Here is a 21,616-nt window from a genome sequence, read left to right as displayed (position 1 = left end):
GACAGCTCACATCCCTAGCTCAGGTACCCTTGCAGAACCGGAGGGCCCTAGACCTACTCACTGCTGAAAAAGGTGGTACATGTATGTTCCTAAAGGAAGACTGTTGTTTCTACATAAATGAGTCAGGACTTGTAGAGAACTGGGTCCGACAGCTACGTAAGTTAAGCATAGAAATGAAAAAACAGCAATTTGCCTCAGCTGCAAACCAATGGTGGAATTCCTCTATGTTTTCTCTGTTAGCCCCCTTCCTTGGACCCCTGCTAAGTCTACTATTTCTGTTTACCGTAGGACCCTGTGTTATTAACCGAATTTTGCAGTTTGTCAGGGAAAGGTTTGACACCATACAGCTCATGGTCCTCAAAGCCCAATACCAACCTGTAGACACTGAAACAGAATCAGACTTATAAGACCCAAGATTGGCTCCAGAGGTACCTGAGAAAGGGGGGAATGAAAGAGCACAAACACATTCCTCCATATATCTCAACTTCCTGAGCCCAACACAAACACATTCACACATTCCTCAGCCCTGGGCCCAGCACAAACACATTCCTCCATATATCTCAACTATGGAAAAACACCACCTGGAGAGTCCCCCGATAAGGTCACAACCGTTTGTGGTTTTACTGAAAGCGCGGGAACCAATAGAAAACTACTAAATGTATAACTTAAAATGACAACCAATTGTAATGCTGTAACCAAAAGAATACCCTTGTCCCTCTGTAACTTAGCATATCCTGTTTACATCGGGCTATAAAAAGCGAGCACACGTATCGTTCGGGGCCCTCTTGTACGTTGTGGAATGGAGGGATCAAATTCGAACTTGCAATAAAGATCCTTGCCGCTTGGCTTTGACTCTGAGCTCTGGTGGTCTTCTTTGGGGAATAAACGGTCTGGGCATAACAGTGAGCCACAGCCCCATCACATGCCCTGTGAAGGGGACAAAGGAACTTTTCCCATTTCATGAGAGGCCAGAAAGTATGTTAAGTGTTCTTGTCTCAATTTTTAAAAAGGAAAGAAGAAGTGAATCGGGGAGAAAAACATCTCTTTAGCACTTCTTTCATGAATTTACTGATTCTCATGGTTCTAAAAATGGCACCTAGTACACAATAACGTTCTGTAAGACAGGAATAAATCCAAGATATGTCAGGTCTAATGTTTACACAATTTGGGTTTTATCCTCTTTAAGAAAAATAATGCAAAACTTTGAATACAAAGCTGCTAGTGCCCCTCCTGTGACATGTACAATCTATGCACCGAAGGGCCCTGAATTTAGCTTCTATTAGCAATACTAAAAAGCTCCCTGTCTTATGGTATTAGAGATATGACTTCTTGGAAAGTGAGGGTCTAAATTCACACATGCCACATCATTTTCAGATACTAATTGGCTCCTGAGTGTGGAGATAACAGTACATTTTATGGACAAAAACTAAGAAGAACATGTTCTTCGGGCAATGGTTCAGATCTTCTACAGCTTGTGGAAAATGTCAATAGGCACAGAGAAATGAAAAGGTGCAAGCTGATGAGCACAGGTAAAATATAGCTCAGATATGCAAATAGCAAAATTTCTAATGCAAACTGTATTGATCTGTTAATAGTCAGCCCAAACAACTACACAACTGAACACCTGAAACAGATGTTCAGATGACTACAGGCAAAAATTTGGTCTAATTCAAACTCTTAAAACCTATATAATGGGAAAGATAATTCAGGATCTTGTAACTTACATGCAGATCCAGCATTTCAATTTTAAATTAGTGTGCCTGCAAATTTCCTTTTCTCAAACTGTTTACGAAACTGATGTTTATACTTCTTTTTAAGATGGTTGAGGTTCTTATGAAACCTGTTGAATTTTCTTCTTTGACAGCAGAAATAAACTCAAAATTTACAAAAGAAATGCTTGGCATAAAAATACATCAATCTGAATGTCAATAAACAAATAAATAAAGCATAATTAAGAAAAGGCCTTTAAAAGTAAAACAAACAACAAACAAACTGAAGGCTGGTGCAGTTTACCAAAACTATAAAAATGATATGCAGAGTTGGTTAAATTTGAAATACAATGGATAATCATATCTAATCAATTCAGAAAAACATAAAAAAGAACATTTTATACTCTCTTAGATGGCCTTATATAAAGTAGTAAACATTGCTTGTTGTCACCAAATAGTCATTCTTCTGTTCTTCCTTTGTAACAGAATGCTGAGTAGTGTGCCTAGCTAAATGATTATATTTACTAACCTCTCTGCTATGATTTTTGTAATTATTGCATGCCAGAGATCTATAAATGGCTGTGGGATATCCAGGAAGACTCTTTACAAGAGCAACAATAAGTTTCCTTTATCTTTCACCTGTTTTGTACTGCTATGGAACTGGAATACAGATTGATGGAATATAGTTTGATGGCTGGAGCTCCAGCAGCCTGCTTGAACCCTGAGATTACCTTGAGGATGGAAGTCATGGTCTTGGAATGCTAGAGAAAAAGATAAATAATTGAGATCCAGGTGCTTTACGGAACAAAAATAGTGAAAACTGTATAGAGTATGTTTTATAAAATAGTGAAGTCTTAGAACTTTAACTTATTTTCCCCCAATGTATTCCCCTCTGTGCTGGAAGCTAATAGTAACACAGATTAGATAGCTGGAGAGAAGAAAATACTAAGAGGAACAATGAGAAAACAATAGAAATATACAAACATAATAGATAAAATTCACTATATCTTAACAATTCAGACAATTGATCCCAATGGTATAAGCCACATTATCATTTGTAGGAAAGTCGCTTAAAATACACAGTATTCAAATCATTGAGTTTCATGTAAATAAAGTGCCAGACTTACCAAATATAGCATTAGAAAATTCAATTAATGTTGAATTTCAGATCAACAAAAATGATTTTTGTAAAAGTGTATGATACAATACAAATATTTATAGTATATCTGAAATTCAAATTTACCTGGGAGTTCTGTATTTTGTCTAGCAACCCTACCTGTAAAGTGATTGACTTATAATAATATAAATTACATAATGCTTTCTTCAAAGAAATAATATTTTAGGGAGCTTTGTATTTGGTATTGAACATGATCAACAATGCCATATTAAATAGAATAAATGACATACATTTCATTGAACACATGGTATACCACTGAATTTTATGACAACCTCCTTATTACAAATGAAGAAACTAAAGTTCAAATTTATTTTATAAATCCATTGTAGCCATGTAGCTAAGAAGTGGCAAAACTAAAATTGAAATATAGTTTAATATGACATAATTTGACTTATATGTTGAATTTAGACTAGACTTTATATAAGCTACTGAACGGTGAGAAACTATAGATATTATAAACATAATGTAGACAGTAATGTCTAAAATTTTTAGACCTGGTTTCTCTCAAGTAAAAACAAACAAAGCAAAACAAATTCTGCCATGCAACTCCTTCCTGACAACTTTCTTTGTCACGTTAACACATCCAAAACAGTTCCGCATTTCAACTTCTCTTTTTCTTTCACTCCTGACTGCCAATCCTGACAACCAATTCTATTTTATTTCCTCTCCAGGTTTCTCTGAATACTCTATATTTGTCTCAGCTTGCTTAATTCAGTTTCCTTTACCAAAGGAACTCACAAACTAGGAACCAAATCAAAATAAGGCATTTAGCTTTTTCAGAAATGTGGGCATACAGAGGACACAGATACAGGCAGATTTATCCAGCTGAGTGAACATAATGGCAGATTTTTTAGAGCAGGGATTAATAAAAGATTGCTAATCAAGAGAAAAGATAGCATGATTCCTAAACCTTCCTTGAACTGAAAAAAAAAAAAAAAAAGAAAAGAAAACGAAAGAAATTCTTCCATGTCTCCATTTCCAGTCGCTATTATAACTAGATAAAAGGGGCTTCCAGCATTTCCTGTGAATTCCCAATCTTTCTTGGTAGTATATGTAACCTAATAGTAAATTCCTATTGTTGTAAGTAGGTTAAGGGTATATGTACTCCTTGAAACATATATAAGGAGGAAGAGAAGAAAGGGGAAGGGAGAGGAAGAACGGGAAAGAAAGAGAAGAGAAAATGCAGATGTCGTTTCATAGAAAACTTGCAATGTGCCTCATATGGTGTTAACAGATTTAAAGTGTTTTTTCTCATTAATTCTCACCAAAAAATATGAGTTAATGTTACTGTTATCTTCATTTTACAGATGAGGGTGCTGCGGCACAGAGGGTTTAAATACTTTTCTTGAGATCACATCATTCCTATGTGACTGAAGATTAATTGGAATCCAAACAGTTTGAATCCACAGCCCATGTTGCAAACCAGTGTCATAATGGCTCCTGTAGTTTGGCGGTATGCTTTTATTCATTGGATGCAAAATATAAAACAGACAAAATGGAAACCTTCAAACATCAATTGAATATCAACTAGACCCACACATAATAGCACAGTATAGCAAATCTAGCTGTAACATATAAGGGTTAGAGTTATTTGGGATGTATTTTCCAAAGAGCACCAGAAAACTGGATTACCTCACTTGCACACAGTGGTTAAACTCCTGCTCTTGAGGCAATCGGGCTATGTAAAAATCCCAGCACCTGATATCACTTAGTTCAGCAGACCTTGAGTAAACAGTTAAGTATCTCTTTTATCATCAGTTTTCGTGGTGGTTCATGCCTGTAAACCCAGAGCTTTGAGAGGCCAAAGCAGGAGGATCACTTGAGGCTAGGATTTTGAGACCAGCCTGGGTAACCCAGAAACCCCATCTCTACAAAAAAATTAAAAAATAGCTAGGTGCAGTGGCTCACATCTGTAGTCCTGGCTACTTGGGAGGTTGAGGTGGGACTTCAGGTCTACAGGGAGCTGTGGTTCTACCACTGCACCCCAGCCTGGACAACGAGCCAGACCCTCTATAGGACAAACAAACAAAAATTCACTCATGTAAATGAGCATAACATTCCCTGCTTCATAGAGTTGTTGTTCTTAGGGCTAGTGAGATAATGAGGTAATATTAACCTATCTTATTAAAGAAATAAAATTATATATGCAATGCATGAAAGGAGTACATGTATACACACGGGATTTCTTCTGCACTCAAGAATTAAATAAAAATATATTTTAATTAAATATAGCAAATGTGAAAATGAGGGGATATAAAATGAGGTGCAGTTACGTTTTAAAACACATCTATATTATTTTAATTGTTTGCAATTAGAATGTATTTATGTATTCTCTAGGTGACTATACATTTAATCCTACCTAATATAGATATTCAAAAGTCAGAAAGGATATTGAAAATTGTCATTGCTTTCCTTTGACATGAAAGGCACTTATTAATTTAACTTTATATAATTTAATGGGAATTAAATTCATTTTGTAAAATAGATAATGTACTTACAGGTTATATAAACTGACTCACATATGACCTTTTTGAAAATCTTTCAACACATCAGAAATCCATATCGAACAATGAAAAACTCATCTTGTGCAAATAGAATTATAGATATTTCTTAATGTAATTAAATCCCAAAATTAATTAGACAACATTCGTAGTGGCAAACAACAGAACCCATTCCAGGTAGTTTTAAGCAGGCAAGAAATTTAATAAAGACTACTAGGAAGCTTGTAGAACATTCAAGAGATCTGAGTATCAGGCTTGGGGTCTAAAAAGCCAGCAAAGATGCCCAAGGCACATATTGAAATTGGCCTATTGGATACCCCATTGTAGCTGAACACTGAAAAACTCCAGAGCTTTTGTCACTGTTGTCCTTGAAAATAGTGTCCTCTGTCACAGGAAGAATGGTGGGAAGAATGAATTTTGTAGAACACCTGCATTTTCCTGTTCCTATTCATGAAATGAAATCTTGTTCTTTGGTTTCCGTGTTACAACCTTATTTACGTATCTGCTCCCTAACTACAAGGAGGGCTAAACAAGTATGATTTTTGGTTTCCAACTTAGCCAGCAAAAATAATGGGGTAAGAATTGCCAAAACATTGAAGGGCTGTTCAAAAGGTATTGGGTAACAAGAAAACACATCATATATCCACTCGACAGTGCCAAAAAATGAATAAATCAATATATATAATATGTATGTTGTTTATTTACATAGTAAAGTCCTTATTAGCATATTTTAAGCATAAATAAGTATCCAATGAAAGACAGTTTAAGTGGTATTTTATATTTGTCACATTATATAGTTATATTGAAACATGCATCAAAATGTATTTTCATAATTTGACTTTTGAAACTACAGTACTTAAACAAAAACACCAGGAATATATTGGAAATTTGAATAAATATTCCTCTTTGAAAGATATCTTTGCACTCTGCTGTTTTAATTTTGAGAAGCTGATAGTTCTATGTACGCGATAGATTAGGAATGTTTGTTCAGCTTAACTAAATATGGCTCAAAATGAAACTGAAACTTTCTAAATATTGAAAACATTTTAAAATTCTCAAAATGTATCTGTTCTATAAAGTTGATACAAAATAACTTTATCCAATAAATGCATTTTGTGAGAACTTATCTAATATTTATGTATATTTTAGAGACCTGACTTATCCAGTGATCATTTTTCCAAAAATTTTGAATTTCTGAAACAGAGTGAAGTATTAGGATGGAAACAAAAGAATTTCTCAGATCCATGTACAAGAATGTGTCCACTTTTGCAAGTTGGCCAAAGAACATCAATCATAGCATATACTTTCAAATTATTCTTGAAATAATTTAAAGGAATTTATAATGATGGTTTTCAGACCACAGCACCCTCAAATACCCTGGGCCTATTAAAACAACAGTGGAAAGCTTAAGAGTATGGATGGCAGTAAAAAAAAGAAAAGATAAAGTGTAGAAATGACAACCCATAAAGCAAATCCACAATGATTCTGTCAAGGCCTTTTTCTCTCAAAGTATCTTAAATGCTCCTGAGAAATGTGCTCAATGTTCTTGCATCTTAGAGAATTAAGCATTATTCTTCAGATAGTCTTTGAGAAAAGTTTCCACATATATGCAAACTCAGAAAACTCCATCAAAATAAGAAATGATAAAAATTGAAGAAGCTCTGTGTTTTTGATATATTCTAGGACATTAAACAAAAACATTACGAAGATATAACCAATAGGAGTTTGGGCTTCCATCTCAGGCCTGTGTTTTAGGGGTTCTTTATGAAGCAGCCAAGAATAAGAGGACAAGTGATGGCTTTCTTGAATGAGGATAAAAAATACGAAAGAGAACATAAAACTTCAAAATCACTAAAGCAAGGGATTGCCCCATCTCATTTCCACAGATACCCCATAAGCACCCAATTTTTACTTTTCATCTTGCAGGATAATGTTCACTTTTTGATGCTCACTTTAAACAGAAGCATGGAAGGAACAGGTGATTGGCCTTGAGTTTGTTTCTGTTTTTGTTGCACTTTTGAAGCTATACTTTATTGAATTGAGTTTAAATTCCAAATTTCTAAAACTGAACCTGAGTAGAAAACATGTTCTTTCATGCTAGGAAAATATATTTTGCTTTGATTAATATTTCTCATTTCTAATACATTATGACATGTTGAAAGCAAAAGTGTCTTTATTGTCTTTTGATTTTCACAAGCTATAGGCTGTTTCTCAACCATAAGAGCATCAAATAGATATTATTGATAATTATAGATATTCTGACAGTCAGATCTTTGACCTGCAAACATTATTTTCAGAGATGATTAACCAAGAGTAGTAGAGTACAAAGGCTTCTGAGCGCTTTTTTTTTTCTTGACCTACTCACTTATTGAGAAACTATCCAACTCTTACTCAATAATAACATAGATGATTTCATGGGAGTTGGTATAGTTCCTATTGCCTAGTGAACACATGACCCCAGATCGACCAATCAGAGAACTACATTCTTGTACTTATTGTAATTATTTCAGTGAAAGCCACGTGATGCCAGTCATACAAATCTGTGATCTTTCTAGAATGTGTTTCGTAAGTATTAGAATATTATTAGTAAGTAACTGTGTAAAGTATTAGTTTTTAAAATCCTTTCTTAGTGAAAATTAATATATGCACATGTCAGAAATGCAAAAAGTGAAAAAGAGTATCTATTAGAAGTAAGTCTAATTCTATCTTGATCCTATCCTTATCCTTAGAACCAACACTGTGAATTATTTCATATAAACAGTTTTAGAAATTTTCTATAAATTAACAACCTATATTTTTAGGTTCATAGAAGTATTCTGTAAGATAATAGGATATTTTAATATAAACACATATAAATATTATATTTTCATGTTAGCACATATAAATCCCCCTCACTGATTTCTAATGGCTGTAGATTCCTATTACATAAAAACAAACATACATTTATACATACAATCACATTTCCTGTTAATGGCATCTTAATTTTTCCTTTTGCAAAATTGTGAAGGTGAACAATTTCATACATATGTACTTGAACACACATATAGGTCCAAAGAACCTATAGTAAACCTCTCAGTCAGTAGATTAGATATAGCAATGTTCCAATAATTCTCTTTTATTCTACATCCAATTTTCCAATTTTCTTTTTTTTTTTTTTTTTTTTTTTTTTTTTTTTTTTTTTTTTTTTTTTTTTTTTGAGACGGAGTCTCGCTCTGTCGCCCAGGCTGGAGTGCAGTGGCCAGATCTCAGCTCACTGCAAGCTCCGCCTCCCGGGTTCACGCCATTCTCCTGCCTCAGCCTCCCGAGTAGCTGGGACTACAGGCGCCGCCACCTCGCCCGGCTAGTTTTTTGTTTTTTTTAGTAGAGACGGGGTTTCACCGTGTTAGCCAGGATGGTCTCGATCTCCTGACCTCGTGATCCGCCCGTCTCGGCCTCCCAAAGTGCTGGGATTACAGGCTTGAGCCACCGCGCCCGGCCTCTACATCCAATTTTCATTAAGCTCCCCTGACATCACAAAGTCTAGCGTATATCATATGAAATATATACATTATAAAGCAACTCTATTTATGTACTCACATTGATGTCTTCCAAATCTAAATTATTTAGAATAATATTGTTCCTTTTCCAGATAATGGGAGGTCTCAGGGTTCCTTGAATGGCACAGCTCAGAACAGCACTTTGTCCCACAGTTGCTGCAGTGATGCTTAGTTTCTGATCTTCCGGTAGACTCAACTGGATCACTTCTGTGAAGATAAAGTGTCAGTAATGTTGATGAACATGTAGTTTTGTAAGGTTAAGTAGTATAAAGCTACTGAATACTAGTAATTAAGGCTTTTAATTTGAATAAAAGGGAAAAAAAGCTTGTGATGAAATGAAAAAAGAGAAAATTGTTTCCAATAAAAGGTCAGAATGACATTTCAATTTAATTGATTGACAAGCATCCTCATGAGGCACAGAACTATTAAGCATGAAATGAATATCAGAAGTAGAGTTATAATAAGCCTGGCAGATTGCACCCAAAAGAGAGATAAATTATTTAACTGCCAAATCGACATGTAGTGTGTCATTGGCATTGAAATAAAAATGATGCTGTTTATTCACTGATAGATTTATATTGTAGGTTAGGTGAGATCATTGCTGGCTGGCTTCAGAGAACACTAGCACAGTAGACTGGGTAAAAGGCATCTTTATGCTGGGAAACATGTTGACTCCGAAGGCATAAGATTTGTTTGGGAAGTTGAAGAAGTAAAAGTCTGAAGTCCACCAACCAAACAGCAATTAAGTAGAATTCTATCAGCTGTCTTTACCAGATCGCATTGGTATTGAATAGTTATTTCATGATTCTTAAAGTTAAATATCATATTTTAACTAACGAGTATATACATTTCTGCTGATAATTTCTGCCGATGTACACATTTCTGTCTATTGCTGGACAACATTAATTGAAATCTGGATCTGGCTTTCCTTTTTGATTTTCAGATAATCCTTACCAACTAGGAGAATTATCAACTGTATCATTGTCAATTTTCATGAGAGATGACTAGGATAATGTCTATAAATTCTGCAGCCATGTAAAAACAGCCCTTTTGTTTCCTGCTGACATTCACAGACACGAAGTTTTCTACATTATGATTTGAGTCTTGTAGTTTGACTTTGCTCATAGTCTTGACCACGTTAGAAATACCACAATTTCTGACTTAAATGTCAATGTAGAGGGGTGAAATAATTGTCCTTTGTCCCCTTGTTAAGGTTGTGATCTTTGTCCCTGGGGTTGAGTGAGGAAAGTGGTGCCCTAACTTGTAATAAATATGATCATGTGCGATGGCTGCATTCTTCTTGAGAAAGCCCCCTCCCTCCCTTTCAGCATTCTACCACATTGTCTCTATTTCTTAATCCTGTCTTCCCCTTGAGATGCTAATCAAGTGACTGTTATAGAACATAAATATCCCATAAAGAGTCATTTGGTTTTTGGTATCATCACAAATTGCAATGCCAAACATGACATATGTGTTTGGATTAAGGGCCTGGATTAAACATATAATCCACCACCTCCTCAACACATACACAAACGTTAAATGTTGAGTGATTTGGGGTGTTCTCACCACTGGCTGACACCTCATTATCTGATAAAATGAAACAGAAATATACTCACACTCCTATTCTGTTATATAGCATCTCATCTCTAAACCTAAAGTCACGCTTATTTAAGTTATCATTGTTTTGTGTTGTCAAAGTGAACAGGAATGCTCTTGAAATTGGAAAATTCTACTAGAGAAAGACTCGGCCCCAATTCATTATTTGGTTTGTTACATCACCCAAAATACAGACAGAAAATCAGACAGAAATGGGTAACAAACATCTTGTCCATTTCTTTGTGTGAGAGTCTAACCTTGAATCAGATTTATCCATATTACCATTTATTTCAATGCTTCCTGAGTAATAAGAACATAGGGAAGGCCAGGCACGGTGGCTCACACCTATAATTTCAGCATCTTGGGAGGCAGAGGCGGGAGGATCACTTGAGGTGAGGAGTTCGAGCCTGGCCAACATGGTGAAACCCCGTCTCTACTAAAAATAGAAAAAAAAAGCCAGGCATTGTGGCACAGGCCTGTAGTCTCAGCTACTCAGGAAGCTGAGGCAGGAGAATCTCTTGAACCCGGGAGGCAGAGGTTGCAATGAGCCAAGATCATGCCACTGAACTCCAGCCTGGGCGTCACAGTGAGAATCCGTCTCAAAAAAGAAAAAAAAAAATGGGGAATATTTTCAGTCTGTTTTAGATTAATATATATTCTGTCATATACATACTCTGTTATACATCATATATGTGTACACATACACACACACAGAAACATAAACACACACATACACTCATACAGAGACATATCTATATATACGTAAATAAGTTAAAATTATTCAATTAATTCGAAACACTAAAAGTTGAAATCTGCAGACACAGTGTTTATGTCTTTGTTTAACGTTACAAACTAACAGAAAGTGAGAACATTATAAAAGTAACGGCATCGTGTAGAGTATCATGTAAGAATTATTAATAATTTCCCATTTATATTCCTGAATTTCAGCTTCTGGTTCCTCATTAAATTATAGAGGAGATAATGGGACATCTGGTTCTAAAAACAGCATGTGAACATTGGCTATTCTGCCATTTAGAAATACAATTGCTAGTAAGTTACCCTGGAATCTCTTCACTAACCTTCCGCATCTGTTATTAAGTCCCAGGCCATTTGAATTAGTTGAGCTTTTTATAGTTAAATATTACAATGGTAATTAGATAATATAATCATCTTAGAATAAATGCTGAGATTTGGCATAACATTATGTGGGCAATCTTTCTAAAATGTATTTTTTTATAAGATGTGTAATTAGAATAAAGATTATTATTCACCAGGAATATTAACATGCACAGAAAACTTACTTTTAATTTTATGGCTACATTTTAAAATGACTTTACATATATTTCTTGGTAATACTTATTAAATAACTATATATTTGATAATTTCTTAGATTTGTTTTCTGCATATTTCATGCTGTATGTTTCACCTCTTCACTACTATGTTGTATAGAAAAAAAACACCAAGCCAATCATGTTCACTGGTTACATCTCAAAATCAAATGGCCTTTTCCTGAAATAAATTTAGCAGCGCATTTTATTTTAGCTACAGAATTGCCATCCCCATCTTTACTTGTCTTGTGATAGTTACTAAGAAGCACAGATTAGCACAGATTTAATATTACAAGTTAAAAATGTTAAACATTTTTTATTCTTAAATTATATCAAGAATGCTTTAATGTTGAGTGAAATGCTTATAAAATGCCAAAATTATAAGTTTTATTGATACATGATCATTATTTCTAGAAATGCACTACTACGTAAAACAATAACTATGGTGCTCGCTTCGGCAGCACATATACTAAAATTGGAACGATACAGAGAAGATTAGCATGGCCCCTGCGCAAGGATGACACGCAAATTCGTGAAGCGTTCCATATTTTTAAAAAAAAAAAAAAAAAAAAAACAATAACTATGAATCAAGCTATAATCCAATTTAAAAATAATTTTTGTATCTATTATTTTAAATTGCTTCTGAGTGTGTGTGTACATTGGAGTGACTACAGTTGCTACTTTAAAAACAAGAATTTTGAAACAAAATACTGAAAACAATCTTTTAGTAACTATAGTTAATCCATGTTTTCTTGGATATACATTAATAATGACTTGTTTCATTTTATAGCATTCTATATGCAAACAGCTTATGCTAGTTATGTACAGAAACTATCTTTGCAACAAATAGCACCAATCATTTTATACCCCTCTGCATTCTTTCTGCTCTAATGACCTCAACATGTATCATGTGTGGAGAGTCACCTGGTGCCCTAGCAAAAGGTAAAAACATATAAGCTAAGTATAACATATGGTAGTGAGTGTTTTGACACACTTCAGCACTTCTTTCCTTTATACACTTTGCCTCCTCTTGGAAGCCCTCTCAAGTATTTACAGCAAAATTTTAATGATTTTTTTTTTTTTTCTGATCTCACATTATGAGGACTATTACTAATTTTTTAATCCGGCTTTTGTTTTTGATTGCTTAGGGAAGTTAAGAGGCAAGTAAAATAGTTTCACACTGTGAATGCTTCTCTATGCTTTCTCATTTTACTACTTGGCTTAGAGAAAACTAAGAGCTTGCTTTAAAGGAATGAAATATTTGAAGTGTCTGCTAGAAGAATCTGAAGCCAAAGACACAAGTATAGTTTAGTACAACTTGCAGCATGATTAGTGGGTATTTATAAGGCATTGATTTCAATAGCAACTAGATCCTACCAGTAGTAATATAAATTTGGGTAAAAATATGTAATATTTTTTAAGTTTTATTTTAAGTTCAGGGATACATGTATGGGTTTGTTACATAGGTCAACGTGCGTCATAGGGATTTGTTGTACAGATTATTTCATTACTCAGGTGTTAAGCCTAGTACTCATTAGTTATTTTCCTGATCCTCTCCTTCCTCCCACCATCTATGCTCTAATAGGCCCCAGTGTGTGTTGTTTCTATGTGTCCATGTGTTCTCATCATTTAGCTCCCACTTATAAGAGAGAAAATGTGGTATTTGGTTTTCTGTTCCTGCATTAATTTGCTAAGGATTATGGCCTCCAGCTCCATCAATGTCCTGGTAAAGAACATGATCTTGTTCTTTTTTATGGCCTCATGGTATTACATAGTGTTTATGTACCACATTTTTTTTATCCAGTGTATTATTAAAGGGGATTTAGGCTGATTCCATGTCTTTGCTATTATGAATAGTGCTGCAATGAACTTCAATTCGTGTGCATGTGTCTTTGTAACAGGATAATTAATATTGTTTTGGGTATATACCCAGTAATGGGATTGCTGGGTCAGTGGGAGTGTAAATTAGTTTAACCATCATGGAAGACAATATGGCAATTCCTCAAATACCTAATATTATGTGATTTTAACACATATAGAAAAAGTGAAATATTATGAATATTTGTGAAACACTAGTTTAAAAGGATGATTTTAGAAACTTTGATTAAAGATATCTTTTAATATCGTAAGAAGAGCAAACTTTTCATAACCAAGATTCTGCTCTTCTAAATATCGACATCTTTGAAGTTCCTAACTATAGACTTATGTTAAATATTTCATTAAATCTGTTTAAACACTAGACTCATAATCTTATTATCCCTCATCACGCCTATTATTCCTATTATAGGAATATAGAATAAATTTTGTCAGTAATGTTTCCTAATAACGGGTACTTTACCTTTCTCTACTTCAGTAAAGAAATTGCTAATTAAATGCATATAGTAATACAATATTAAGCCAGAAATAGATCACAAAAAGAAAATCACTTAGAAAGTGTAAATGGAATAAATTAATTATTCTCATAATAAGATAACCACAATTACTTAATAACAAGGTTTTTAAGTAATAAGGAAATTCTGATGGCATATTTTGTCAGGAAATAGGTGACTTCAAAATAAATGGTAATGCTTACATAATTTAGACATGTCAAGATATTCACAAAGTTATTATGACGAAATGCTTAGAATCTTTGAGACAAAATATCTACTTATTAAATATTATAAAATGCCAAAATTATAAGTTTTATTGATACACGATCATTATTTCTAGAAATGCACTACTATGTAAAACAATAACTATGAATCTTATAAAATTAAAACAAAACAAAATTTAAAAGGTCTAGAAATTTTGTTTTGGTAACAATAGACTGGATAAATTGGACATTCACAGAAGTGACACCACAGCAAACAAACATATAAACAGTATGAACTAAATACAAATAATTTATTCTTAAAAGCATTAGAGAAATATCAGGATAGTGAGGAACTGCCCAGTCTATGTTCTGAAGAGAACTGTAACTGAGAGATGAGATTACACCTGGAATTGCACATTCCGTTGAGGATTTTTTTCATTTTGAAGAGATAATAGCTATACTTAGATGTTATTATGTGGCTTATTGTTTTCCAGGCATATGGGATAGGGAAAATAATGGAGTGTGTCCATCTCTGTGCTAGGACTTTAAGATGCCAACGTCTACAACTGAATATATGGACTGCAGCACGCTGTTACCTAGATGTCTTAAACAAAATCTCTCTGGAGTAAGTTAATATCATTGTATTCATCCGATATTTGCTATTAACAATTTTGTATTTACAATACCCAGAAAACTGTAAACCAGAATATGACCCACCAAAAGAGAAGACAGCATGATGAGAAGGAGCAGAAACAACACATAACAGTAAAAATAATCCAATAAGATTGTAAGATGTGTTATGTTTATGAAAATAAAATTCCAGGTTAGAAATTTTGACCATAAGAAACAGAACTATAAACATTACAAGTTTGTGAAAAATCAACTAGGAATTATGAAAGTGAAAGCTATACTAACTGAAATTAATAATTAAATGTATGTACTTAAGGTCAGATTAGACACAGCCAAAAAGAGAAATAGTAAGCTAGAAAAGAGATTAAATGAAACTTTACAGAATAAAAAGCAAAAACCAGACAAGGTTAATGAAAACAGGGTTGTTTTGAATCCCAGAAAGAGAAAACAGAAAAAAAATGGAGAAGTAATATTTGAAGAAATAGCAGCTGACGGTTTTCCATAAATGTAAAAGACACCAATCAATAGATTGAAGAAGCACATCAAATTTCAAGCAAAGCAAACAAAAAACTAGACTAATTCACACTGAGTCAGTGTATTAGTTCATTTTCAGGCTAATGATAAAGACATACCCAAGACTGGGAAGAAAAAGAGGTTTAACTGGACTTACAGTTCCACATGGCTGGGAAGGCCTCAGAATCATGGCAGGAGGTGAAAAGCATGAGTGGCATGCCTTACATGGCAGCGGCAAGTGAAAAATGAGGAAGAAGCAAAAGTGGAAACCCTTGATAAACCCATCAGATCTTGTGAGACTTATTCGCTATCAAGAGAATAGCACAGGAAAAACCAGCTCCCATGATGCAATTACCTTCCCCTGGGTCCCTCCTACAACATATGAAAATTCTGGGAGATACAATTCAAGATGAGATTTGGGTAGGGGCACAGCCAAATCATATCATTCCTCCCATGGACCCTCCAAATCTCATGTCCTCGAATTTCAAAACCAATCATGCCTTCCCAACAGTCTTCCAAAGTCTTAACTAATGTCAGTATTAACCCAAAAGTCCACAGTCCAAAGTCTCATCTGACACAAGGCAAGTCCCTTTCTCCTATAAGCTTTTAAAATCAAAATAAGCTAGTTACTTCCTAGATACAATATGGGTGCAGGTATTGGGTAAATGGAGCCATTCCAACTGGGAGATATTGGCCAAAACCAAGGGGTTACATGGCCCATACAAGTCCAAAATCCAGTGGGGTGGGGGGTGGGGGGCAGTCACATTTAAAGCTCCAAAATGATCTGCTTGACTCCAGGTCTCACTTCCAGGTCATGCTGATGCAAGAGGTGGGTTCCCATGGTCTTGGGCAGCTCAGCCCCTGTGGCTTTGCAGGGTACAGCCTCCCTCCCAGCTGCTTTCACAGGCTGGCACTGAATTTCTGCGGTTCTTCCAGGTGCATGTTGCAAGTTGTCAGTGGAGCTACCATTCTGATGTCTGGAGGACAGTGACTCTCTTCCTACAGCTCCACTAGGCAGTGGCCCAGTAGGGACTCTGTGGGGGGGCTCCAACTCCACATTTTCCTTCCACACTGCTCTAGTAAGGTTCTCCATGAGGGCCCTGCCCCTTCAGCAAACTTACGCCTGGGCATCCAGGCATTTCCACACAGCCTTTAAAATTTAGGCAGAGGTTCCCCAATCCTAATTCTTGACTTCTATGCACCCGCAGGCTCAACACCACATGGAAGCTGCCAAGGCTTGTGGCTTCCAGGACTCTCCAAATCCACAGCCTAAACTGTACATTGGCCCTTTTCAGCCATGGCTGGAGCCGGTAAGACACAGAGCATCAAGTCCCTAGGCTTCTCACAGCACAGAGTCCCTGGGCCTGACCCAGGAAACCAATTGTTCCTCCTGGGTCTCTGGCCCTGTGATGGGAGGGGCTGCCATGAAGGTCTCTGAAATGGCCTGGAGACATTTTCCCAATTGTCTTCAGAAAAAACATTATGCTCCTTGCTACTTATGCAAATTTCTGCAGCTGGCTTGAATTTCTCCCCCAGAAAATGGGTTTTTCTTTTCTATCACATAGTCAGGCTGCAAATTTCCCAAATTTTATGCTCTGTTTTCCTTTTAAAATGGAATAATTTTAACAGCACCCAAGTTACCTTCTGAATGTTTTGCTGCTTAGAAATTTCTTCTGCCAGATTTTCTAAATCATCTCTCCCAAGTTCAAAGTGTCACAAATCTCTAGGGCAGGGTCAAAATGCTGCCAGTCTCTTTGCTAAAACATAACAAGAGTCACCTTTTTTCCAGCTCCCAACACCTTCCTCATCTCCATCTGAGACCACCTCAGCCTGGATGTTATTGTTCATATCACCATCAGCATTTTTGTCAAAGCCATTCAATAAGTCTCTAGGAGGTTCCAAACTTTCTCACATTTTCCTGTCTTTTTCTGAGCCCTCCAAACTGTTCTAACCTCTGCCTGATACCCAGTGCCAGTCGCTTCCACATTTTCAGGTATCTTTTCAGCAATGCCCCATTCTACTGGTACCAATGTACCATATTAGTTTTCATGCTGCTGATAAAGACATAACTGAGACTGGGAATAAAAAGAAGTTTAATTGGACTTACAATTCCACATGTTGGGGAGGCCTCAGAATCATGGTGGGAGGTGAAAGGCACTTCTTACATGGCAGCACAAGAGAAAATGAGGAGAAGCAAAAGTGGAAACCCCTGACAAACCCATCAGATCTCCTGAGACTCATTCACTAGCACGAGACTAACATGGGAAAGACCGGCCTCCACGATTCAATTACATCCCCCTGGGTCTCTCCCACAGCACACGGGAATTCTGGGAGTTACAATTAAAGTTGAGATTTGGGTGCAGACACAGTCAAGCCATGTCAGTCAGTCAATTAACAATGAAATTAAAGAAAATTAGGAACACTCAATTTACCAACATAACAAACCTGCACATGTACCCCTGAACCTAAAGCAAAAGTTTGTTTGTTTGTTTGTTTGTTTTTTAAAAAGGATATCAAAGACAGAGAGAAATCTTAAAATTTTGCAAATTAAAAGATACAGCCTGCCTATATGGTAAGGAGAGTTAGACACATAACTGATTTCATCAGCAAAAGTAGAAACAAGAAAGCAGTAGGACGATATATTGGAAATTATGCAACAAAATAAAAACTGATCTTAGAGTTTTATAGAAATACACAAATATTATAATAAAATTAACATATTTACAAAAAATAGAAGCATGAACGTTCATGTCTAGTAAACGTGCCTTAAATTCTAAAATGTTCTTCAGACAGAAGAAAATGATTCCAGATGAACACTCACAGATGCGAGGAATGGAAAGCAAAACATAAAATAAAACAAAAAAGAAGGAAGAAGAAGAAGAAGAAGAAGAAGAAGAAGAAGAAGAGGAGGAGGAAGGTATTTAAATATGAATGTTAAAGTTTAACAGTAAACTTTGATAGTTCAAGAGTGCCAGATAATATAAAATTTTATTTCCATAACATTGGGTAGAGAAAGATTTTGTTAACAAGATACAAATGAATTCACCATAAAGAAAGTGATTTATAACTTTGACTACATTATAATTTAAAATATCTATTCTTCAAAAGATACTATTAAAAAACCAAAAACACAAGTCACCAAGCAGAAGATAATTGCCGCCTACAAAACTGACAAAAATCTTATATTTCAAATAAATTCTTCTACACATCACTAAGAAAAATGTAAACAACTTGTTAACAAACCAATCAAGAAATCAATAAAAGACTTGAATAAGTGCTTTATGAAATAGTCCATATGGCTAAGAAAAATCTGAAAATTGCTGAACTAACCATGCAATTAGGAAGATGAAAATTTAAGCCAAAACCCTTCAGACTGGCTTGAATTTAAAAGTCTAATGAGAATAACTGTTGAGAAAAATACAAAGCAACGTAAATTCTTATATATGAAATGTATGTATATATAAATCCTTACACACTCATGAACAAGAGTGTAAATGTACACATCAACTTGCTCCATTAGTAAAGGAAGTCTCATCTAGCAAACTTTCCTGGTCAACCCATTTCTAAGGACCAAGTTAGCCATATCCCTTGCAGACGCTTAGAGTTATGACATAGAAAACGCAGAGAGTTTAGCTGTTAGAAAGAGATAACAGAAATAATAACACGTAATTTTTAAAGACACTTTTAATATACAGGACAGAGAAGAAAAGAGAAGAGCCCTATATGGTGAGAAAACAGTATGATAAGAAACAGGATAAAAGAATCTGAAGTTTATTCCGAGGAAAAGGGGCCAGCAGAAAGAAAAGTTCTGAATATAAAATTGAGAATATAATTATTTCTGCCAAAAGTTCTGAAAGTAATTAGGAGAACTTACAATCACAAATATAAATAAAAGCATTTAGCAACTAGTTCAAAATGATAGTTTCTTCCTATGCTATTAGTGAGATTGAGAAGTTATAGAAATATATGAATAAAAGACTTTTCAATGAAAGCTTTTCTGTAAAACAATGAAGAAAAAAATTCTTGTGCAAAATTGAAATTTTGTTTTTTTATTGTCATTATATTCTCTTTCTATAATAAAGATGGTACAATACTACAGACAAAACTATATTTTGATATTAATTCAAGCAGTTTTACATATTGACAATAGTGAATCTCACTTTCTTTTTTAATTCATTACTTGGACTTCCTTTTAGCGGTCTTATAAATATACAATTGTCTTTCAGGGTTCTGTTAAATTTCATTTAATTTTTCTCTTTCAAATGAATTATATAAAGTTGAATTTTAAACTAAACTAATAAAGGAGCAGTCTATTTATTCAGTGATATGCGTGACACACACAACTTGGAAAACAATTCTTTTTATGAAGAATAGTTTCCATGTGAAACCTGACCTAACAAAAACTGTACTAACAGAGAGAATTGGGTGTCCACTCAAAGTGGTCAAGTTAATTTTAACTTTATGACTTGGAAAAATTCAAGGATGCAGATAACAGAATGACTTTAACATTACAAGTATGTAGGTTGGAATAGTAAGATATTGACATTGCAAGGTTTGTTATATTAAGTTTAAAATCTCATTATGTGAGTTACTCCTTGTAGGACATACGTAAAAGAAAATAATTGTGAGTATTAACTGAATACATATCATTTGCTAAGCATTTTCCAAAGTATTTGATTCATTTAACTTTCCTAACTGCCCTATGAAGTAGATACTGATTCTGATTTTATTTTATTTTCTGCCTGTGATGCTCTCACGTGAAGAAGAGATAATTAAAGCTTTATTAGCCATCTTGTGATCATGAATGGGAACATTCTCAATGCATTAGAGACGAAAAATGCAAAGATGGAAGGACTTCAAGTCCTTCATTATAATAGGTGAGAAGGGAGAAAACAATCATTTGAAAAAGAGTCAGGCATTGAATACTTATATCAACAAAGATGAAAGATTGAAAATCAATTATCTAAGCTTTCACTTTAGGAAATTAAATAAAAAGAACAAATTAAATCCAAAGTATGCAGGGAAAAGGAAAGAATGAAAATTAGAGCATGAAAGAAATAAAATTGAAAACAAAAAATCAATACAGAAAATCAATGAAAACAAAAGTTGGTTATTTGAAAGATAAAACCAGTAAGCCTGAAACCAGAGTAACTCAGAAAAAAGAAACAAGGCAAAATTACCAACATCAGAAATAAAATACAGTGTTATTACAGACCCCATAGACATTTAAAGGATAATAAAATTTGCACAAAAAATTCTGTGCCCGCAAATTTGATAACCTAGATTAAATGGACCAATTCTTTGTAAGACACAATCTGCTAAATCTCATTTAAGTAGAAACAGGCAATCTGAATAGGCTTATACTTATAAAAGAAATCTCATTACTTATTAATCACCTTCCCAAGCAGAAAGTATCAGGCCCAGATGGATTCACTGATGAATTCTACCAAACATTTAAGGGAGAAATTGTATCAATCCTCTACAATCTCTTTCACAAAATAGAAGAAGAAATGCTTTCTAACTCATTCTCTTAGGCCATTATTACCCTAATACCAAAACCAGACAATAGCATTACAAGAAAAGAAAACTGCAGAAAAATATCTCTTCTAGGCATAGATTAAAAATTCTCAACAAAATATTAGCTAATAGAATCCAACAACATATGAAAATGATTATACACTATGACACTTTGGTATTTGTCTCAGGTATGCAAGAATGAATCAACATTTTAAAATCAATTAAATGTACTCATCACATCAACAAGCTAAAGAAGAAAACAAAACATGTGCAAGATTTTTTTTGTTTGTTTGTTTGTTTGTTTGTTTTTTTGAGACGGAGTCTCGCTCTGTCGCCCAGGCTGGAGTGCAGTGGCCGGATCTCAGCTCACTTCAAGCTCCGCCTCTGGGGTTTACACCATTCTCCTGTCTCAGCCTCCTGAGTAGCTGGGACTACAGGCGCCCGCCACCTCGCCCGGCTAGTTTTTCGTATTTTTTAGTAGAGACAGGGTTTCACTGTGTTAGCCAGGATGGTCTCGATCTCCTGACCTCGTGATCC

General features: G+C 34.8%; 1 protein-coding gene across 2 annotated transcripts in view; it reads right to left on the bottom strand.

Annotated features, from left to right (window-relative positions):
• FSTL5 (follistatin like 5) overlaps positions 1-21,616 on the bottom strand; it is a 577,539-nt gene that overhangs the window by 283,396 nt on the left and 272,527 nt on the right. For both annotated transcript variants that reach the window (XM_017871750.1, XM_017871745.1), the window contains exon 5: positions 8,964-9,130. In XM_017871750.1, coding sequence (XP_017727239.1) covers positions 8,964-9,130 — 167 coding nt within the window. The remainder of the gene's footprint in view (positions 1-8,963; positions 9,131-21,616) is intronic.

The sequence above is a fragment of the Rhinopithecus bieti genome, unplaced genomic scaffold, assembly GCF_001698545.2.
Source record: "Rhinopithecus bieti isolate Rb0 unplaced genomic scaffold, ASM169854v2 scaffold_762, whole genome shotgun sequence".
Taxonomy (NCBI): Eukaryota; Metazoa; Chordata; class Mammalia; order Primates; family Cercopithecidae; genus Rhinopithecus; species Rhinopithecus bieti.
The sequence above is the reverse complement of the archived record's forward strand: the minus strand, read 5'-3'. Positions and strand labels throughout refer to the sequence as shown.